General features: G+C 49.0%; 7 protein-coding genes across 7 annotated transcripts; 4 read left to right on the top strand and 3 right to left on the bottom strand.

Moving 5' to 3' along the window:
- Window positions 1-548: 548 nt before the first annotated feature.
- On the top strand, window positions 549-1,903 carry FOBCDRAFT_318717 (ubiquitin-conjugating enzyme/RWD-like protein; the record flags this gene model as incomplete). The annotated part of the gene is made up of 7 exons (XM_059612015.1): window positions 549-581; window positions 643-650; window positions 758-798; window positions 860-943; window positions 992-1,106; window positions 1,156-1,337; window positions 1,386-1,903. 7 exons carry the CDS (start codon window positions 549-551, stop codon window positions 1,520-1,522), a joined length of 600 nt encoding a protein of 199 aa, XP_059464730.1. The 3' UTR covers window positions 1,523-1,903.
- Window positions 1,904-3,030, bottom strand: FOBCDRAFT_221820 (CWC16 protein). Its single transcript, XM_031178364.3, has one exon. The coding sequence runs from the start codon at window positions 2,975-2,977 to the stop codon at window positions 1,937-1,939; it is 1,041 nt and encodes a 346-aa protein (XP_031044251.2). The 5' UTR covers window positions 2,978-3,030; the 3' UTR covers window positions 1,904-1,936.
- A 530-nt stretch (window positions 3,031-3,560) lies between these two features.
- On the bottom strand, window positions 3,561-4,559 carry FOBCDRAFT_292343 (DHS-like NAD/FAD-binding domain-containing protein; the record flags this gene model as incomplete). The annotated part of the gene is made up of 3 exons (XM_031178365.3): window positions 3,561-3,800; window positions 3,856-4,193; window positions 4,241-4,559. The coding sequence occupies 3 exons, from the start codon at window positions 4,557-4,559 to the stop codon at window positions 3,561-3,563; spliced, it is 897 nt and encodes a 298-aa protein (XP_031044252.3).
- Window positions 4,560-5,734: 1,175 nt separating this feature from the next.
- FOBCDRAFT_159896 (uncharacterized protein) lies at window positions 5,735-8,542 on the top strand (the record flags this gene model as incomplete). Its single annotated transcript, XM_031178366.3, has 6 exons — window positions 5,735-5,805; window positions 5,862-5,995; window positions 6,047-6,442; window positions 6,875-6,898; window positions 7,042-7,223; window positions 7,274-8,542. The coding sequence occupies 6 exons, from the start codon at window positions 5,735-5,737 to the stop codon at window positions 8,525-8,527; spliced, it is 2,061 nt and encodes a 686-aa protein (XP_031044253.3). The 3' UTR covers window positions 8,528-8,542.
- Window positions 8,543-9,199: 657 nt separating this feature from the next.
- On the top strand, window positions 9,200-10,162 carry FOBCDRAFT_221817 (uncharacterized protein). The gene has a single exon (XM_031178368.3). It carries the CDS (start codon window positions 9,359-9,361, stop codon window positions 10,052-10,054), a length of 696 nt encoding a protein of 231 aa, XP_031044255.2. The 5' UTR covers window positions 9,200-9,358; the 3' UTR covers window positions 10,055-10,162.
- Window positions 10,163-10,836: 674 nt separating this feature from the next.
- Window positions 10,837-11,545, top strand: FOBCDRAFT_32084 (putative GNAT family N-acetyltransferase). Its single transcript, XM_031178369.3, has 2 exons — window positions 10,837-11,100; window positions 11,158-11,545. The coding sequence occupies exons 1-2, from the start codon at window positions 10,869-10,871 to the stop codon at window positions 11,493-11,495; spliced, it is 570 nt and encodes a 189-aa protein (XP_031044256.1). The 5' UTR covers window positions 10,837-10,868; the 3' UTR covers window positions 11,496-11,545.
- Window positions 11,546-11,594: 49 nt separating this feature from the next.
- FOBCDRAFT_292341 (FtsJ-like methyltransferase-domain-containing protein) lies at window positions 11,595-18,321 on the bottom strand (the record flags this gene model as incomplete). Its single annotated transcript, XM_059611798.1, has 6 exons — window positions 11,595-12,619; window positions 12,672-12,824; window positions 13,065-15,084; window positions 15,134-18,075; window positions 18,125-18,191; window positions 18,244-18,321. The coding sequence occupies 6 exons, from the start codon at window positions 18,319-18,321 to the stop codon at window positions 11,595-11,597; spliced, it is 6,285 nt and encodes a 2,094-aa protein (XP_059464729.1).
- Between the last annotated feature and the right edge of the window lie 25 nt (window positions 18,322-18,346).

The raw sequence follows: 18,346 nt of genomic DNA, 5'->3' as shown, positions 1-18,346 counted from the left end.
TATAATTGCACCAAAGAAACAAGCTCAAAGCTTAACTCAGAATGTGTCACCTTTATTGGAAATTGAGGGCTCTAAAACTTGATGCAAAGGAAAAGGATGACTCAACTGAGTTGCATCGTTTCAGTCTAGATCGTTGTTTCATGCTGTGTTATGCTCGTGACGTGCTATGTCGATCTCCCCATTGCGGCAGATTAGTGCCTTATCGATAACACTAACACCCTGAAGGAGCAGCCGGCGCCTGCCGTGTTGCGTTTGCAGCGGCTTATCACGCTCGTACACATCATATCCTCGTGACTTGGCACCCCCGGGAAGGATATACCCATTATCCATCTTGCGCTTGCTTGACTCAACTTCATCTTCACCTGCCTCTAGCAATATTTTAGCTATTCCCAACCAACATCTTTCAACTGCAGACTATTTCACACACAAACTGCAGTTCTTCTGCCTCTTCTTAGCGTCTTCTTCTCGAGTATCGCCTATCGCGCCGGCCCCGGAGCTCTTTGGATACCTTCATAACCCCACATTCGGAAACAACATCAACCGCCATCATGAGTAGCCCACGCCGCAGAATCGAGACTGATGTGAGTTCTACCGTCTTCCGAGACTGTGAGGGAACTGTGACTAACACTAATCGTCAACAAGGTCATGAAGTGCGTTGTCGTCTCTGCCCTCTCGCTTGTTGTATTGCTAACATGATTACAGGATGTATGGGACTCAATATAAGCTACCGTTTCTATGATGACACTGACACCAATAGGCTTATGAGTGACTACGAAGTTACACTTGTCAATGACAACAGTAAGACTTGACTTTAATACCAACGTCGACTTTGCTAACATGAAATAGTGTAAGCTTCCAGTTCCACTTTCACCGACTCCGACCTATTTCCTGACCGATCCTCTTAGGCAAGAGTTCTTTGTTCGCTTCAAAGGACCAGCTGAGAGTATGTTTACCGAAGCGCATCGTCCGAATAAGAACTGACATTACGAAGCTCCATTTGAGGGCGGAATGTGGAAGGTTCATGTCGAGCTTCCCGACACCTACCCTTACAAGTCCCCTAGCATTGGCTTTGTCAACCGCATCTTCCACCCCAATATCGACGAGCTGTACGAAACCTATACCTCCGTCTGATTTGAACTATGGCTAATGGTTCAGGTCCGGGTCGGTCTGTCTCGATGTTATTAACCAGACTTGGTCGCCCATGTTTGATATGATCAACATTTTCGAGGTTTTCCTTCCTCAACTCCTGCGATACCCCAACCCTACCGACCCCCTCAACGGTGAGGCGGCGGCCTTATTGATCAGAGAACCAAAGAGCTATGATGCCAAGGTCAAAGGTGTGTGTGCATGGACCCTTGAAACAGACATGATACTCATGAAAGCAGAATATGTCCAGAAATATGCTTCCAAAGATGCAGCAGACGAAGCCGGAGCCGAAAGCGAAGACGATGACGAACTCTCCTCAGTTGCCAGTTTCGGGGACGACGATGACGAGCCTGCGGGACAGATGGATGATGTATAAGCCCTTCTACAAGCGCATTAACTTGGGCGAGCGTTTCGATTCACATATGGCGTCATGGGACCGAGGCACGGATTTAGGGCTATCATTGGACGGAGTTGCAGTAACCTCGCGCAGGCTTGGACTCGGATCGAATTTGTTTCTTGGCATTAGTTTGGCATGTTGCATACAAAGCTTCGCTTGTGCTCATCGGAGGGCGGTCGAACGGAATAGCCGCAACTGGATGTCATGATTGCTGGTGATAGGCCTGGCCGTCAGGACCTCGAAGGCAGTTTGGACATGATGGTTGGCCTTTCGTTCTCTGCCAACGATGCACAGCAGAGGGACAAGACTTTGAATATTAAATCAATAAATTGGGCTGAGCCCGGGTATCATATCTATAATTATTCTAAAGAACCAGTGCCTATAGTGAAATGCTTAATCGGAGTCGTAGTCAACCAGGCCTGCTGGCGAAGCAGGCGCCTGCGCCTTGGATGGTGGCTCCAAATTCCGTGACTCTACTTCTTGTGGTGATCTCTTCCGCTTCACACCTGGCAGTCTGGCCGGTCCTTTCGTCTCATGTCGTTTGTCGATCAGGAAAGGATCCTTGGAGGCCCTAGTGTTGCCCATAAGTTCCGACACCAACGCATCTTTACGTTTCGAAGCCTCCTTGTCAGCCTTCAGCTTGCCTCCACCTTTCGGGTCCAATGGTTTCTTCTTGCTCCCTTCGGTTTGAAATAAGGGCTTCGACAATGCTCGATCTCTGCCATCATCAACCACAGGTCCAAAGTCGACAAGAGCCGCACGGCGAGCATCTTCCTCTGTTCCAGGAACAATATCTATGCCAAGACTCATGCGATCTTGAAGATCCCCTGTAGCCGCAGCATCGCGCTCCCGCTCTTTGCGCCCTGCCCTGAATGCCTTCCGTAGCTTCTGATTCTGCGTATACGGATCATCCCAATGTTTCGCAGATGCCTCAAGAAGATCGTCTATCCGTAGCGTCGCGCGTTTGAGCTGCTCCCTATCCTCAATAGTCTTTTCCAAACTCGAAAATGCATTCTTTCTCAACGCCTCCCTCTCCTGATCCGTCATGATAACCGCATCCCCTTCGCGCTGCACATCCTCCCCCGTATCCCTCTTCGCACCGCCCTCCGTGACAACATACGCCGTATTCTTCGGATCCGTGCGAATCTCAATCTCGCCTCCGCAATCCGCATGACGAAACTTGAAACTCCAAATCGGCGTTGAGAAATAACTCCCCACGCGGCGCTTTGCGGCGTTGAAGCGAACGCCTTGGCCGATTATTGTGGGCTTGGGACAGCTGTTGCACCAGACGGCGAAGGGAAGCTCGAAGCGGACGGTGAGGGAGCCAGGCTTTGAGGCGCGTGCGCCGAGCGGGTGTTTGTTGTGAAGACGGTTGCCGGATGTGGTGCCTTCTACTTCGGGCGGGACGTAGCGGCCCATGTTGAAGCCCTGCATCTTTGTGGTGGTTTTGAGGCTCGTGGCCTTTGGTAGGTGGAGGGAGGAAGATTTGGTGCTGAGAGAAATGGATGGTGGATGGAGGGGTGATGTTATAGTGGTAGGTACGTCACCTTTCAGTGGGGGTTGTGTCTTGGTGTAAGTCGACTACCGTCACGTATCACTTGTCTGTGTCAAAAGTCTAACTTGGGTGGAAATGAAAAGAAAGAGAGTCTAATAGAGAGGATGCGGAAAGGCTGTGCTCAAACAAAGAAGAATTTTTGAAGTCTTGAGCATGGCTCAAGTGTTGCCTAAAGTGTAATATAAGTGTGAAGCTTGATAGAAATCAATGATACAATCTTCAAATACATACAGTATCCTGTAGAATGCCACAAGAATACGGTTGCGGATTTGACACCCGAAGAGCGTCAGGTTCGGCCTACTATTAGAATGCAATCATAACAAACTCTTCATATTGTAGCATGGTCCTATTAACCATACGGGGTCACCTGCTCGCCAGTTCAGTTTTACAATGGAGCGGGTCAAGATAATTAAGCTTCCTAGCCTTTCCCTCTCTTATATTATATATAGACTAGGCTCGTAGCTAAGATTTTTCCTTCTTGTCTGTCTCAAGCTTGCCAATAACAGGCTCCAAGAGCAGAGGCAGATACTCTGCAGCATCCTTGCCAAATGCAAAATCACCAGGCTTGACCTTGTACATCTCTTCCTCATTCTCAGCCTCAGGGTTAATAACCGCAATACGTGCGCCTTTACGTTTGGCTTTATCGATATAGCCTGCAGCAGGGTAGACTTGGGCCGAAGTACCAATAACAAGCATCAAATCCTGTATATAATTAGTCAACTTTCTAAAAAACTGCTCAACGTGGGTTTCAACTCACTACTTTGTCCTCGAGAAGCCAGTTTGTGATACCCATCATCATAACTTCGTCCAGATTCTCACCGAACCACACAACACCCGGTCTTTGAAAGCCTGTCTTGCACTGAGGGCATTTCGGAATGTCATCTGGTGAGATTGGGTCCAGAGGCTGCGAGGCGTCAAGGAGGGGAAATGGTTTGCCTGGCTCTACATCAACTGAAGCTGGTGCGAGGGCAGGACAGAATGGATCATCATAGTTGCCTCGCTGGATCCAATCGCAGTTGGTGCACTTGATGTCGAAGAGGGAACCATGCAAGGTACGCAGTTGATCCTGTGGATGACCCGCCTGTTGAGAGAGATCTGAGGTTGTTAGTTACTATGATATAACACAGAAGGGAAATCCATACTGTCGACATTTTGTGTCAGACACAAAAAGTCCTTGTTCTTCTCAGCCAGCGCCGCAAGAGCATAATGCGCTGGATTCGGCTCCGCGCGCAAGCACATATGACGTCTATAATTGTAGAACAACCACACAAGACCCGGATCATTCTTGAAAGCACTCAGAGTAGCTAAAGACGTAGCATCATGATTTCGCCAAAGACCGCCAGCGCCTCGGAAAGTAGGTAGGCCAGATGATGCTGAGAGACCAGCTCCACAGAGCGCGAGGATGCGCTTGCTTGAGCGGAGGGCTTCGTGAAAGGCGCCTACGTCGTTATGAGGAGCCATTGCTGTGAAGAAGCGAAGATTCGAAGTTGCTGTTTTTGAAGAGAATATAGAAGAGAGACGTGGTGTTGGTCTGAGAAGTCTCATGGTATGGTGGTTGTGGATAAGCTTAAATGTTGGAGGGGAGTGAATATGGCTGCAAGGATTATCTGTAGGTTGCTTCTCCAATGTGAGGTTGCGTCACTCGCCGGGAGATATGATTGGATCGTGGAGTAGGCAACGAAGATAAATTCTGCCTGTGGCTCAACCTTGTTCGAAGATATATTATTGCGATAAAATATTGAACGGTTGTTGATGTTGCCTGTCATGAGACGTGCTGATTGGCTCCGTTGACTTTAGGTTGCTATACATTGCATGCACATGTTTCAACCAAGATACACTACAATTGATTCCGTACCCGAGGTTTGAACAAGGATAGTTGATATATAAATGGCATATCCGTTTGTTCCATGTAATTAAATCCTTGGTGTGTAGTGATCGATTCAATCATATGTTGCTAGTTCGTTTACTTCTACTTATACACAGACCGGCCGAGGTGAGTCCATACGAAGATCACACAAGAGTTGAGGCGAACACTAGATAACACTATGAGCTTGATAATTCTTGATTATATGTATACTTCAATCCCAAAATGGTTATTACCCTTTTTCAACTCACTCCTGATCTCCTCTCGCGTCTGTCTTTAGCATAGCCTGTATCTGGAGGAGGCTCAAGGACAGGCAAAGGACCGAGGACCAACTTGAGGCTCTTGCTCAGGCCCGAACCTCTGTGTAGCCTGTCAAAGCCATCCCAAAATGAAACAGAACTATCAAGACATGCATGGATAAAGAATGAGTCTATGCAGGTGATATCACCTCATGCATCCAAATCGCCCAGGGAGGCCACTCAGCCCACTCCTCAGCACCACCATTACCAAGATGCATCTGGCGGATAAATATGTACCGAGCTAGGTTCTAATGTAGGTGTCAAGTGCATTGTTGTGATCATCGTATGGCCTGGCTGCAGGCTGCTTCGCCAGGAGGCAATAACGCCTCAGAAACCTGGTAGGGAGACATTACATCGGACATGGTCGATCAATTATAAATACTCGGCCAAATGTCTCACTCGAGAGAATAATCCTCATATTTTGTAATTCATAACTTCCAAATATTATTTCACAGTGACCCTCAGAATTAAATATGCCCGAGTCCAACGTCAGTTTGGTTGGTAACAACTACTTTCTTTGCGGTCCCTATGGACGCAACCTAAGGTAAGAAACTCCCGACTGAGCAAAAGACTCGTTTTTCTGATGCTGGCCCGGTCAAGTGGTGCTTCGGACAGGGAGTTCGCCAAAGCGTTCCAACACCCTCCAGGAGTCCATCATGCTTTTGTGGCAATTGGTGAAGACGACTGCTACTTCACCAAATACTACAACGAGAGAACCGAACGATTCACATGGTGTAAGAAATATCTGTTGCTAAACCTTCCATCAGCTAACTTACAGCTCACAGCCTGGTCTCTTTCCAGCTACGGTGGCCTCGACAGAGCACTCGACTCTCTCGATGGCGACACCCCCGAGTTTGTGTCCCTCGGGAGTGATGGTTACTACTTTATGCGCACCAGAAGCGGCTGCATCTTCTGGAATCTCCCAGATGCAGCCGATGAGTTTGTCGAAAATGCAGACCCAGACAACAATGGCGTCAAGTATGTCTGGCTTGGAACCGAAGGCTCATACGTGGCCCAGAAGGAATCTGGACATAGCCAATGGAACCTCCGTGGTAACTACGGGAGTCTGGAACAGTCCATCAGGACCATGCCTAGGATCCGGACCCTGGGTTTGAACCTTGAGAATGATCGGTCGTACTTTGTGGTGTTTGATGATGGCTCGGTTATGTGCAATCCTGTCGGTACGAACTTGACTAAGGATGCATTCAGAGCATGGGCTCGACGTGCATAAGTTGAGTAGAAGATAGCAACCTTGCCCTTTGAACTTTGGGTAGATGTTTTGGAATCTTATGTGTAAGCCACAGGCCAGTTTTCGAGGCCTGAAGTTAGTCCAAGTCTGTAAGAGCCAATGGAGAATAGCCTGAACTTGCCCTTTATCCCGTACCTGATACCACTGTTGTGACTATTTTCCTAAATGAAAATATCCAAGATTCTTCATCTGCAACTGTAGTTGCTTAGACTAGTCAAGGTGTGGTAGACTGAAGCCGTCTGCCCGAGCCTTATTGCCTTTTACACCAATCAGGGGCATGCACTACGAGCCAATCTTTCAGTAAATAGCTTCATGCAGACATGGAATCCAGTCACACATGCATTAGACGCTATTGGTCAATGAGAATGCACAACCCTTTTGTACAGCTGTAAGTCCTACGCCTCCCGCGCGTGTGCCGCACCGACTCATTTTCAGCCTCATCACCTGGAACAAAGAGGGGTGAAACTTCCATGCAGGGACTTTCTGTGCATTAAACAAGGCAAACATACCGGTTTACTACTCTCAACACAGTTCTGCCTTTACACGTTGTCATGGAAGCCCCTCGTACTACCCGTGGCCGCTTGGGGGTCCCGTCAGCTAAGGATTGGGATCATTATCGTGAGGTGATAACTGAGTTATATATCAAACGGAACATGTCGTTATCAAGACTCATGTCACATATGCGTCTGGAGTATGGCTTCCGAGCTACGCGAGTATGGACACTGTAAGTAGATGATCGCCTCTAATGATAGTACATAGTGAGAAGATGTATAAGCTACGATTCACTGAGTGGAACCTCAAGAAAAACATGACAAGGGGTCGCAGTGCAGCATGTATACTCGACCCTGAGGTCAACCTAACGAATCTCGGCAAGCTCAAAGAATACTATCGTAGAGAACCGGAGAACAAGCGTCGAGAACTTCTAGAAACTCTTCTGCAACCACTGATGGGCGAGACACCAATCAACAGTACTGCCCCACCAGTGTCACTTACACCACCAGCCGATCTCCTTACCCAAGAATATGGCTTCCATCTCCTCAACACCTACGTTAGAGGGTCATCAGAGGTTAATGGGTGTCCTAGGGACGCTAAGAGCGGCTTCAAGAACGAGGACAACGTTCCAGCTTGGTGTAGTTCCGTCATGTCAGCATCCCTCGCTTTAAGGGAAGAAAAGGAGGGCGAAGCAACTAGATTCCTACAGCACTTCATCAAGCAGTCCCACCAACAGCTCCTGCGCCAAGACCCATTGATATTCACCTTCGTATACACCTCAGTACTCTTCTTCGCCACTAGTCGACCAGGTGTGGCTCGATGGCTTTTAAATTCTCTAAACGATGTCTCAGAGAGTCTTCCCTGGGCTGGATCTTCACACCCACTTCGACTGTTACTCCAAGTCATGCTGCAGCTTGGGCCAACGGGTATCGTGACTCATGCCAAGTCGACCATTCTTGCATACATCAACATGATCTACGAAGCTCTTGGCAAGGTCTATCCAATCATACAAGACATGATGTCTGACACTATCTGGCGACTTCTACGCTACAAGCTCATGAGTCCCGAGGAGGTCGCTACTTTGGGTCGTGGACTTGTGTTGGCTGCTGAGTTACAGAACCAACATCGATGTAAGGATCATATCAACCTTGAGATGCAACTGGCAGATGCATATCTTGAATCGGGCAAGTATATTGAAGCACGTAGAACGGCAGAAGAGATCAAAGATGTCGAGTACAAGAGCGAGAGGATGATGCCATCGTTGTATATGCTGTTATTAAGGATTGATGAAGCGGAAAGGGGGGCAGAGGGTGCTATTGAGTCAGCACTGAGATCTGTGGTGATGAGTATGGAAGTCTTTGGAAAATGGTCTGACTGGACTGTGAACTCGTTGGATTTTTACTACAAAGTTCTCAAGCGTGCTGGGAGGGTTGATGAGGCAATGAAAGTGGTTCAAGACCGTGACTTGGCAATTGAGAAGCTGTGTGACAAGTTGGAGGATTCTCGCATCACAGTCTCGGACTGAAAGACTTGAGAGTTTGATGGATACCAACCGACCCCATGCTATCGTAAGTTGGAGGCCATTAATAGAACATTGATATGAAAAGGCAGAGCCACTGCAAGTTCTATTTTCGGACGAGAATAGCTTGAAGTCTATAGACCAATAAAGACCTCGGTGTCTTATACCGGCCTTATCTATGCTATATTTGACAACGAGCAAAACCGTTCCCAACGATAGACGGATAGCTTGGTGCCGAATAGAATGATAGAAGAGCGTTGTGTGTCATAGACTAGACAAACGGGTCGATGTTAGTGGTTTCAGTTTCAGTCTATTCTAAAGTTATCTCAACTGAAGCACATTTAAGTCAGACACTTTGAGCAAACCAACAAAACTCCTGAGAGCGTATAAGCGACCAACAAGGGGGCATTCGCTTCTATTTTATCGCATTTAAGCATGGCCTGCTAGATAGTCGAAGCGAGAATCCCTCAACCCAAAGCAGAAACACCCGAACAGGGGATTACGGATGGAAATGAGCCCACCCACTCCAAAACCAGACATTATAGCGCGATTCCAGTAAAACCAGGCCTACAATTCGTTGTTGATCCCTAATTCCCGGCATCTCAGGGCCGAGTCGGCCGCTGTTTCGCTTGGCGATGGGACCGTGCTGGTGATTAACGCCGGGAATAGGTCACTAGCCTTGTAGGGCCAGAGCCTGCGCTTTAAAAGGGTTGTCTTACCCCTATGAACAGAAAAGAAACGAAGAGAAGTGAGGGAGAATAGAGTATTCATTCGTTAATCACAGTCATTCGTTGAGACTTAACTACCCGATAATTTAATTCTATACACTCGTTAATCATGGCCACCAAGTTCCTCACCGCGGCTCTTATCGCCGCTGTCCCAGCCCTGGCCAGGACCGATCTTGCAGGATGCACCAGCTACGACACGGTTCTCAGCAACGCCAATGGAATGTACGCGTCTCGAATTTGGTACGTCCCTGACACGGGCGAGCTGTGCGACTTTCTCGACTGCGGCGGTGGCCGAGCCCCCCCTAAGACAACTGTTCCCGGATGCCCTGGCTACGTCGGCACCGCGACTTATTCTCCTCTCTTCATCAACCCCAAGACTCTCGGCGGTGCTGTTCCTGAAGAGACTGGTGATTCCCCCACGAGCACTGAGGAGGATGTGAGCGAGTCTGCTACTATTACTGCGGCGCCTACTACCGAGACTGAGGAGAGTGCTTTAACCACTGAGGCCGAGACTGAGACTAAGAGCAAGGATGATGAGAAGACTTCTACCGATAAGGCCAATGACACAAAGACCATCACCACTCTTGCTACTCATGCAACCCCCTCTGCTTCTTCCGGGGCCGGAGCCGTGGCCGGTTCCGCCTCCGGATCCGATTCTCACTCCGCTTCGCACTCTGACTCCAGCTCCGAGACCGACGCCGCTGCTACCCTGGCCTCTACCGTTTCCACCGCCGGTGCCGTCATGCCCACAGCCGGAGCCTTCCTCGCTCTCGCCGGCGCCGTCATGTACGCCGGAATGCTTTAGATATGATAGACTTGGTCTTGTAGAAAATATAGTACATCTCGGATATGCTTGCCTATTTATACATCCTCCCTCGGCCGCCTTTACCCATCTATAACCTATTCCGCCTGCCCTCAAATTCCGCCGACCTCCCGTGACGGGCGTAGTCACCCTCCCCCCGCCTCCGCCGTAGATCCCGGGGTTCCACCACGACGAGCAATAGGGCGTTGAAGCTGATAGGTCCACCAACCAATGCGCGGTGTAAAATGACAAGATTTAGTATTCAATGGGCGTCTTAGCCTTACGTGAACATGTAGATACAGATACGTTCGATCTGCGCCTTGCTTTACGGGATGCATATAAGATGTCAGCAAAACATGGCACGGAGCCATGATTTCATAGTAGTTCGTAGTTTGTTCGTCCCCAAGCATCGAAACTTGATCAGCAAGAACTTGACTTTTGTCCGTTTTACCCCAGATTCTTTGTTGTCCCTCCACAAGCCTTGAATCTTATCTACCCGTTACCACATGACCCTTTCTTGGACCAACCTTTTCCTCTACAAGTCAAACATCGTTGACTAAACTCACGATCACACGCCCTGATTTCCCCGCCAAGGAAGCCGCCGCTAGCCGTACACCCTTTGTGCTGACGACTACATCATTGTCACGATCCTTACCCATTGGATAACACGAAAGTCCTGTTTGCTTTCGATTCAAGCTGTGTGACCACCTCCTGTATCCTACCGACTCAATCCAAGCCCTCGGGAACCCTCACCAAACACCAAACACCAAACTTTCGAAACTTGAAGACAATATCGTTAACTCGTATATTCATCAATATGGGCTCCCACGACTCTTTGAACCAGGCTGAGGGTGCCCCCCGGTTCTGGTACCGTGATAACTTCTTCCTCACAAACGACAAGTCCTATCTGTGTCCCCAAACTTTCAACAAGTCTCTCGATGACAACTGGTGGAGCAGCCCCTTGCCGCAAGGACAACTCCAAAGAGTGCTGGATAACTGCTTGACTTTGGCGGTGTACTATACTCCACAGACTGCCGAAGAGATGAAGAGTAAGCCAACTGAAACGCAACCGATCCTTAATTCTCCCTTTTCTAACAGTGACACAGGGAATGGCATCGCTCAACCCAAAGATGGCTCTCCGCATAAGATGGTCGGTTTCGCTCGTGTGGTGACCGACTATGTAACTCTCGCCTATCTCACAGACGTATTTGTCCTCGAGGAATTCCAGCGGCGGGGCTTAGCATCATGGCTGATGAAGGCTCTCAAAGAGATAGTTGACGAATGGAAGCACATGCGTGGGCTTCTCCTCATGACACACGACCAAGCCGCAGCTCGGCTGTATCAAAGGGAGTTAGGCGCCCAAGAGTTTGAAAAGGGACCATCAGCCGGACTAGTAATGCTCGAAATGGCCGGTCCAGCCGAGAAGCCCACGCCCAAGCATTGATGTGCTTTTGCTTTTGCGTTTTTGTTATCTAGCGATGCATTTACTCAGAACTCTCTTGCTGGGTTATTCATCTTGTGTGTGAGAATTTGCAAAATCTGTTTAGCGCTGTGATCCGGACATGGCGGCTCGCATCTCAATGGCGCGTTTATACGGGGGAGCAATGGGGGGCTGGACGGGATCTAGAGAGACGTAGTCCTCAGGGAGCTGGTATGATGCATCGGAGTCAAAGGCGGATAGATCTCCACAAGCAATGAACGGTGCAACCCATCGAGTGCTTCTCTCCGTGTCCTCGGTCGTCTCGTCGTAAACCTCCATTTCCACGACACCTTCATCCTTTATCGTCGAATCCTGCATGTCAACATCACCCTTCTCCTTGAGCATCTCCTCCAATCGTCCACCAACACCGAGAGGCTCTTCGAGGCTGGCGCGGAAACCGGCGGGAGGCTGGAAGTTGATGCACACAATGAAAGCTTCCACACTGCTTGCGCGACTGCTGCGGGGCTTGGCGACGATGACCTTCTCAAAGAATATCTTGAGTTGGGCGTAGAGAACATCGACGTTTCTTCCGCGGAATATCTTGGCGACGAACTTGCCTCCAGGCTTGAGGACACAGAGGGCTAGGTTCAAGGCGGCGAAGAGTAGTTGAGACTGGACGTAGATGTCGAGGTCATGAAGACCTGTCACGTCAGGAGCTCCATCGCTCAGAACTAGATCAACCGGGTGCGAGGCCTGGGTGCCAGCAGTCTTGGGATCATAAGAAGGGTCAAGTGCTGAAAGTAGCAGAGGAACTGTCGCAGGATGTGTGATATCGGCTCGAAGTGTTGTAATACCCGCAAGTGGTGAAATAGGTTGCAAATCGATCGACACAATCTTGACATCTTCTCTGGTCTTTGTAGTCTCTTGTTGCTCCTCCTGAACCTTCTCAGTTTCCGTCATTTGCTCGCTGTCGCTGTCCTTGGGTATTATTCCCAGCATCTGCTGTCGAAACTTGGCTTCCTTATCCTGCCAAGCAGCCCTTCCAAACTTTTCGCCCTTGATCAGTACGCGGGATAGTACTTGCGACCAACTTCCGGGTGCGGCGCAGAGGTCGACGACTCGAGTGACATCGGCGAACAGGTCGAATTCTGAAGGAGGATGTTAGCTACAGAGCATTGCTTGATCTTAACGGCGACCTACCCTCGTCCAATTGGAGAAGTTTAAAGGCACTTCGAGCGCGCCATCCTTGCTCCTTGGCAAGTCGGTAGTAGGCGTCGCGTTTATCTTTTGAGGACTTTCCCATTGTGTCGATGTATCTTGGTCTAGATGCTGAGATTGAATTTTTTTTTGGATCTGAATTTGGTGCCCCGCGTTGAAGATGGTGGGTTGGTGGGGTGTTCTTAGAAGTACCCCTCCATAAGACGGGATTGGCTTGTGAATTCAGGTCGTTTTGCTATTCATTTGGATGTCTATGACACACTCCTCAGATAACGCTGTCTAATTAAATACATAATTTTCGTGTCTGAACAAGAGTCTATCGCTAAAAACCCAATTCATCTCCTACAACCTCCAAAGCCTCTCTCAAAAGGCTACCAACCTTCTCGTCACCAACTACACCAGATGCTCGTACAATAAGAGGATATAATCTCAACAAATGCTTTCTCTCATCACTCTCAATATTATCCAATTCTGGAATGGCGCTCTTGTCGCTCTTCAACTCGACCAGCCTCTGTAGAATCCACAATAATTCCCTTCGCTGGCTTAGGGGTTGGGGCATCTTGCCTCGCAGAGGTTGATCAGCGATGTAAGCCCTCAGTGTCAACGCACACCGAAGAATGAGGAATGGTGCAGCTGTGCTGGCAATGCGGGCGTGAAGAGTAATAGGTGACTCGGCAAACTGGCTATGCCTTGGATCTGGTGATTTGGGTGTTGGGGGTTGGATGACAATTGTTGGCTCATCTTTAGCAGCAACCAAACCAAACAGCACTTCACAAGCGACATAAGCCATCTTCACACGCCTGGTCGGCAAAACCGATACTGTTCGCCCTGCACGAGGAGCATAGAGGGCTGATAAGCCCTTCTCGTGTGTGCCGTTGATGATCGACTCTTCATCTGGCGAGGGGGCATGAATTACTGAAGTCTTGAAAAGGCTTTCGGCGTAAGCCTTGCGAGCCTTCTCAGAAACAGATGCGGCTCCAAGTGCGGGAGTAATGAGTTCTCGCAGCTTGTGGAAAGATGCAATGTCGAACTCTTCGTCGCCTGCGAAGTCGGTACCTGGAGGAGCAACACTACAATCCGCGCTCATGACGCCATCAGCAATGGCGACGATCGTGGTCCAGATATTCTGGGCAACTCCGTTTGGCAGCTCGAGGCTGGTGATCTGCGACAGAGTCGCTTCTAGGATGGTAAGTGCTGTAGATGTAGCTAGCCTCCATGGTTGCGTGGATTTCGTTATCGTAGGGAAACCGTATTTTAACTCAATGGGTTTGCATAAAGCCTTCAAAGCCTCAGAGAAGGAGTTGCTGCGGTAGATGTCTGAGTCCTTCGAGTGCTCAAGAATAAGCTTCTCGAGTGTCTTCATGCTCACCTTTGAAAGCGCAATGTACGTACGTTTAGATCCTGGCTTTGAGAAGTTGGCCTGCATAAAAGGCAAGACCAGAAAATCCGCAACTTGAGTAATCATGGCCGATGGCGCTCCTTCAACATCTGTTCGAATCATTTGGACAGCTTCGAGAATATGTGCCTGCAAAGGCGTCACATATTCGATATCTTGGACGTAATTGCCAACTGAGGCTTCGTCCAAAGTCTCTCGAAGAAGTGTCAGAATTCTACCAACTCGTTTCACTTCAAGATCTTCCTGTACAAGTCGATAGATCTCTGTCAAGGCAGATACATATGCAATGAGGCAATTCTGGTTGTCTTCAGCCTTTTCATCAACAGGCTTAGAGGTCGGAACTCCTCTTGCCCACAGATCCCACGCAATATCGATCGCTGTTTTGCTGAAGACAGAGTTGCCCTCGGTGGTCGTCTGAGACAGAATATGAGCAAGCGCTTTGAAGGTTGCGGTGTTGATATCAAGGACTTGAAAGTCAAGTAGGGTGGTGAGATGAGAAAGTAACTCTTGCCATAGGTGATCGAATGAGGGGTGGCCAGTAAGAATATCAAGGTAATTAGCGAGGAGGCTGGAGATGCCGTTGAGAACAACAACGGCCGTCTCAGTCCACTCAGCCCGGTCACTGTCCTCGGCATCTTCTTCCTCATCCGACTGTAGAACTTTGATCTCCTGCTCGATCGATGACAAGAGCTTAAAGACAACCGACTTGACACATATCGACCAAGACTCAGGGCTGAGTCGATCACCGTAGGCATCAAAGATCCTGAGCAAAGTCTGAATTGCACTGTTGCGAAGCTCAAGTCTGTCATCAGTGGTAACATTGGTCAGTCGCAGCAGAAGCAGCATCCACAATGCTGCATCAGAGCTCTTATGGCCATGATCAGCTGCCATCTTTTCCAGATCAGAAAGCTCAGTGTTTTGCATCATGTCTGCAGTGATGGCGAGAGACTCATTCTTCGCTGAGAGAAAGTCTGACAGCACCCAGAAAAACGTTACCGTCTAAAGAGAATTAGTATTATTTACCCTCACAAAGTTACTAGCAACTTACAGTCAAAGCGATATTGAGATCATCATCTTGTGAGCAGAACTTGTACAGATTGTCCACCAGGATCAAGAAGCATGAGTTTGGTAGCGACGCTAGGAAGTCTGAGCAAATGAGTTGGAGAGAGTTGAAAGAAGACCTAATAAGTCTTGCTGATCGGGTGTCAAGAAGAATGGGATTGGCCACTGAGCCGCGGCGGTAAGCAGGATCGAATTCCCTGGTAATAAAGATGGTGCCAATGATCTCGAAGGCTATGTCCCAACCCTTGACCAGTGTTTCTCCATTGCCCTCAATGATGCTTTGAAGACCATCGAGGATGATTTTGTGAATATCGATATCTGTTGAATGACTAGCAAGGGAAACTTCTCGGTCACCTTTGAGGAGAGGCGCCAGTGACCTACGGAGGGCCTCAAAGAACCGGAGCTGAATCTCCCCGCGAGCCTCCTCCGGCAGGGAAGAAGTGACATTGGCAGCCTCCAGGACTAGTTTCACAAGAATGTCTGCTGCCCTGGTTCTAACAGATGAGTTCATGGAAGAAGAGGTGAGAGTGTCAATCAGCTCATTAGTCAACACGTCCCAACCAGATTCTTCTGGGCTGTACTCCAATAATCTCTCAATGTTGATTGTGGCAAGCTCGCCAAGCTTAGCAAGTGCGAATTGATCTTCTTGAGTTGACCCAGAACTCATTTGCTGACCAGAAAACCTACGGCCCTGTACAACGGGAGCCTTGAGCTGTTGACCATCAGACGGTGTCTGCGGCTGAGTGGTGATCTCACGCTGCTCAACTGGCTTCTGTGTCAACAAACTACAGACTGCTGCTACCACTTTCAGGAATGACTCATTGGGAAAGTCAACCGTGCTCTCAATAAGTCTGGATGCTGCTGTTTCCACCGCACGAACCTCGGAGCCGAAGTTGGCCATCAACGTTGCAGCTTCACTGTCGCCACCTGCATCCGGTCCTCGGTTCATAGTTGGTGTTCTGCCAGGAGACTTTCCGCTTACAAAAAGTACAAAGTCAGCCTGTTGAAGTGTCTCCAGAATGATACTCCAAGCTCCTGCCAAAGTTGGACCCAGCGCTATGCCCAAGTTCAGAAGTGCCCGAAGACATAGCAAGTTTCGAGTATTCAAAGAAGCGACAGAAGCATCAAATGAGGCCTGTCGTCCTTTGTCGGCCGTGGGGGTGGTGGGCGTCAGGCTATCAACGCTCAGAAGGCCTCGGGCGTTGCTAAAGAGACTGCCGTCGGTCGGTGTGCTTGGTGTTTGTGGTCGAGGTTGGCCAGCATTGACACAAGCTGTGAGAACATTAGGTGGGACGGCGGCTTTGCCCAAAGTTGTAAGGAAAGCATCCCGAGGAGTCGTTAATTGTAACAACCCAGCAACGTGAGCAAATCGTTGGAAGGCACGGACTAGTCCATGGTAGTATTCGGAATCGAGTGCAGCGTATAAGAAGGTAGAGCAGGTCGCAAGAATTGCAGGCCAGCACTCCTCAACGATTGTAGCACAGATCCTGACTTCGGAATGAAGAGGATGGTCCTCTAAGGAGAGCGGGTTTAGGGGAACTGGGTTCTTCTTAAAAGATGCCGACCTTTCCATCTTCCCTCTGGGTGGTGTACTCTCTTGCTCAGACGGCGGTGCAGGTGAATCGCGACCAAATTCTTGTCGAGAGGTTCTTTTTCGGTTCCTCGTTTCATTTGGAACTGTGAGAGGTAGTATGAACTTGGCAAGACCGTCAGATACAGACGATATACAAGCCAACACCAAGCTGTAGAGATAAGACTCTGGTATAGTAGGTGCCTCCGTCTTATCGAGCTGATCGATACAAGGAACCCGAACTGAGCTGAATTGGGTGCTGATACCCGTTGTTGTCGTCTCTGCACCAACTGGCCCTGTCATCAGACCTGTCATGCCACTCGCTTCAGCAATGGCTTGTTCAGAAGAGCCATTTGTGCTCGAGCTAGTTGTAGGGAGTGACGATGAATGTCCGAGTCCAATTACAGCAGGTTTTTCTGTGCTTAAGCGCACGAAAGTGGCAATCAAGGGCTTAAGGACATCCTTCTCTCCTTTTTTAGCATCAAACATTGCGTAGATTCGTCTGAGCAGGGCATGGTCTGCAAAGATTCCACGGAAAACTTCCATACACAGTGCTCTCTTCCAGACGGTTTCATCTTGATCGAGAATTTGTGTCAGAACAGTCAGCGCCTCACTGCATTCTGATGGCAAAATGACGATGTGCCTACGCAGCATAGTGTACAGAATGCGCACCAGGCGTACTGTGGTCGCGAAGTTCGGTTTCCCCTTCAAGGCCCCAATGATGAGTGGCATTACTCTGCTTCGTAAAATCTGAGCCTGCTCGGGGTGGTTACTGAAGACGGTGGCATGATTTGTGATGACGGATTCAATGAGTTCCAGGCCGAAAGTCTGTGGAAGCCCCGAAACGCGGATGAATTCTGGTCTCTGGTTTTCGGTCATAAGGCATAGATCGTTGAAAATACGGTAGGCATCGGTAGCTGCAGGATGGTTTTCTGAATATTCAGCATCATTTGCCGTAGGCGTATCGCCTGCTTTCTTGTCTTCAGCGACAACTTTGTCAAACACAGACACGACCAGTTGCTGTAGCGTCGCTGCTGATGTATGGTTCACAATGGCATTTTTGCTACTTTGGAGAGTAAAGCAAATGTTCAATGTCGTCACCAACAAGTTTCCTTTAAGATCTGATGCATAATTTTGAACAAGTGAGGGTAGCGCTTGCAAGATCTTGAGCTGCACATCCAGACCAGCTGAGGTAGCTTGCATCAAGGCCTCCAGCACTTGGTTCAGCTTTGACCGCGGAAGAGCTTGCGCAACGATGAGACGTTGAAGACAGACAATAGCGATGGCGGTAAACTTGGCATTTTTGGTACCACATGCGATGATGAATGGGTTAACAAAGTTGGGCTTTTGAGATAGCTCTGTCTCGAGTCAGATATAGCTTCCACTGACAGGGGGTAGCTTGCGGACCTTCAGGTGCTGTTTGTTCAGAAGGATTTCTCAAGTTTTTCAGCTCTTCTAACGATTTCTCCGCGGCCTGTATTCATCATAAGCTAATATTCTTCATGGCGATGAATAAAGCGGCTCACTTGTCGCAAATCATTATGTTTCCTCTTGCTCTCCTGGATGAGATTGGCCAGCTCCGTGGCAAGGAGTTGCGTCGTCATCTTGGGCAATCCGCGCGAGTTCTCA

The sequence above is a fragment of the Fusarium oxysporum genome, chromosome IV (assembly GCF_013085055.1).
Source record: "Fusarium oxysporum Fo47 chromosome IV, complete sequence".
NCBI classification, from domain to species: Eukaryota; Fungi; Ascomycota; class Sordariomycetes; order Hypocreales; family Nectriaceae; genus Fusarium; species Fusarium oxysporum.
Note: the sequence above shows the minus strand (reverse complement) of the source record. Positions and strands in the feature narration are given on the sequence as shown.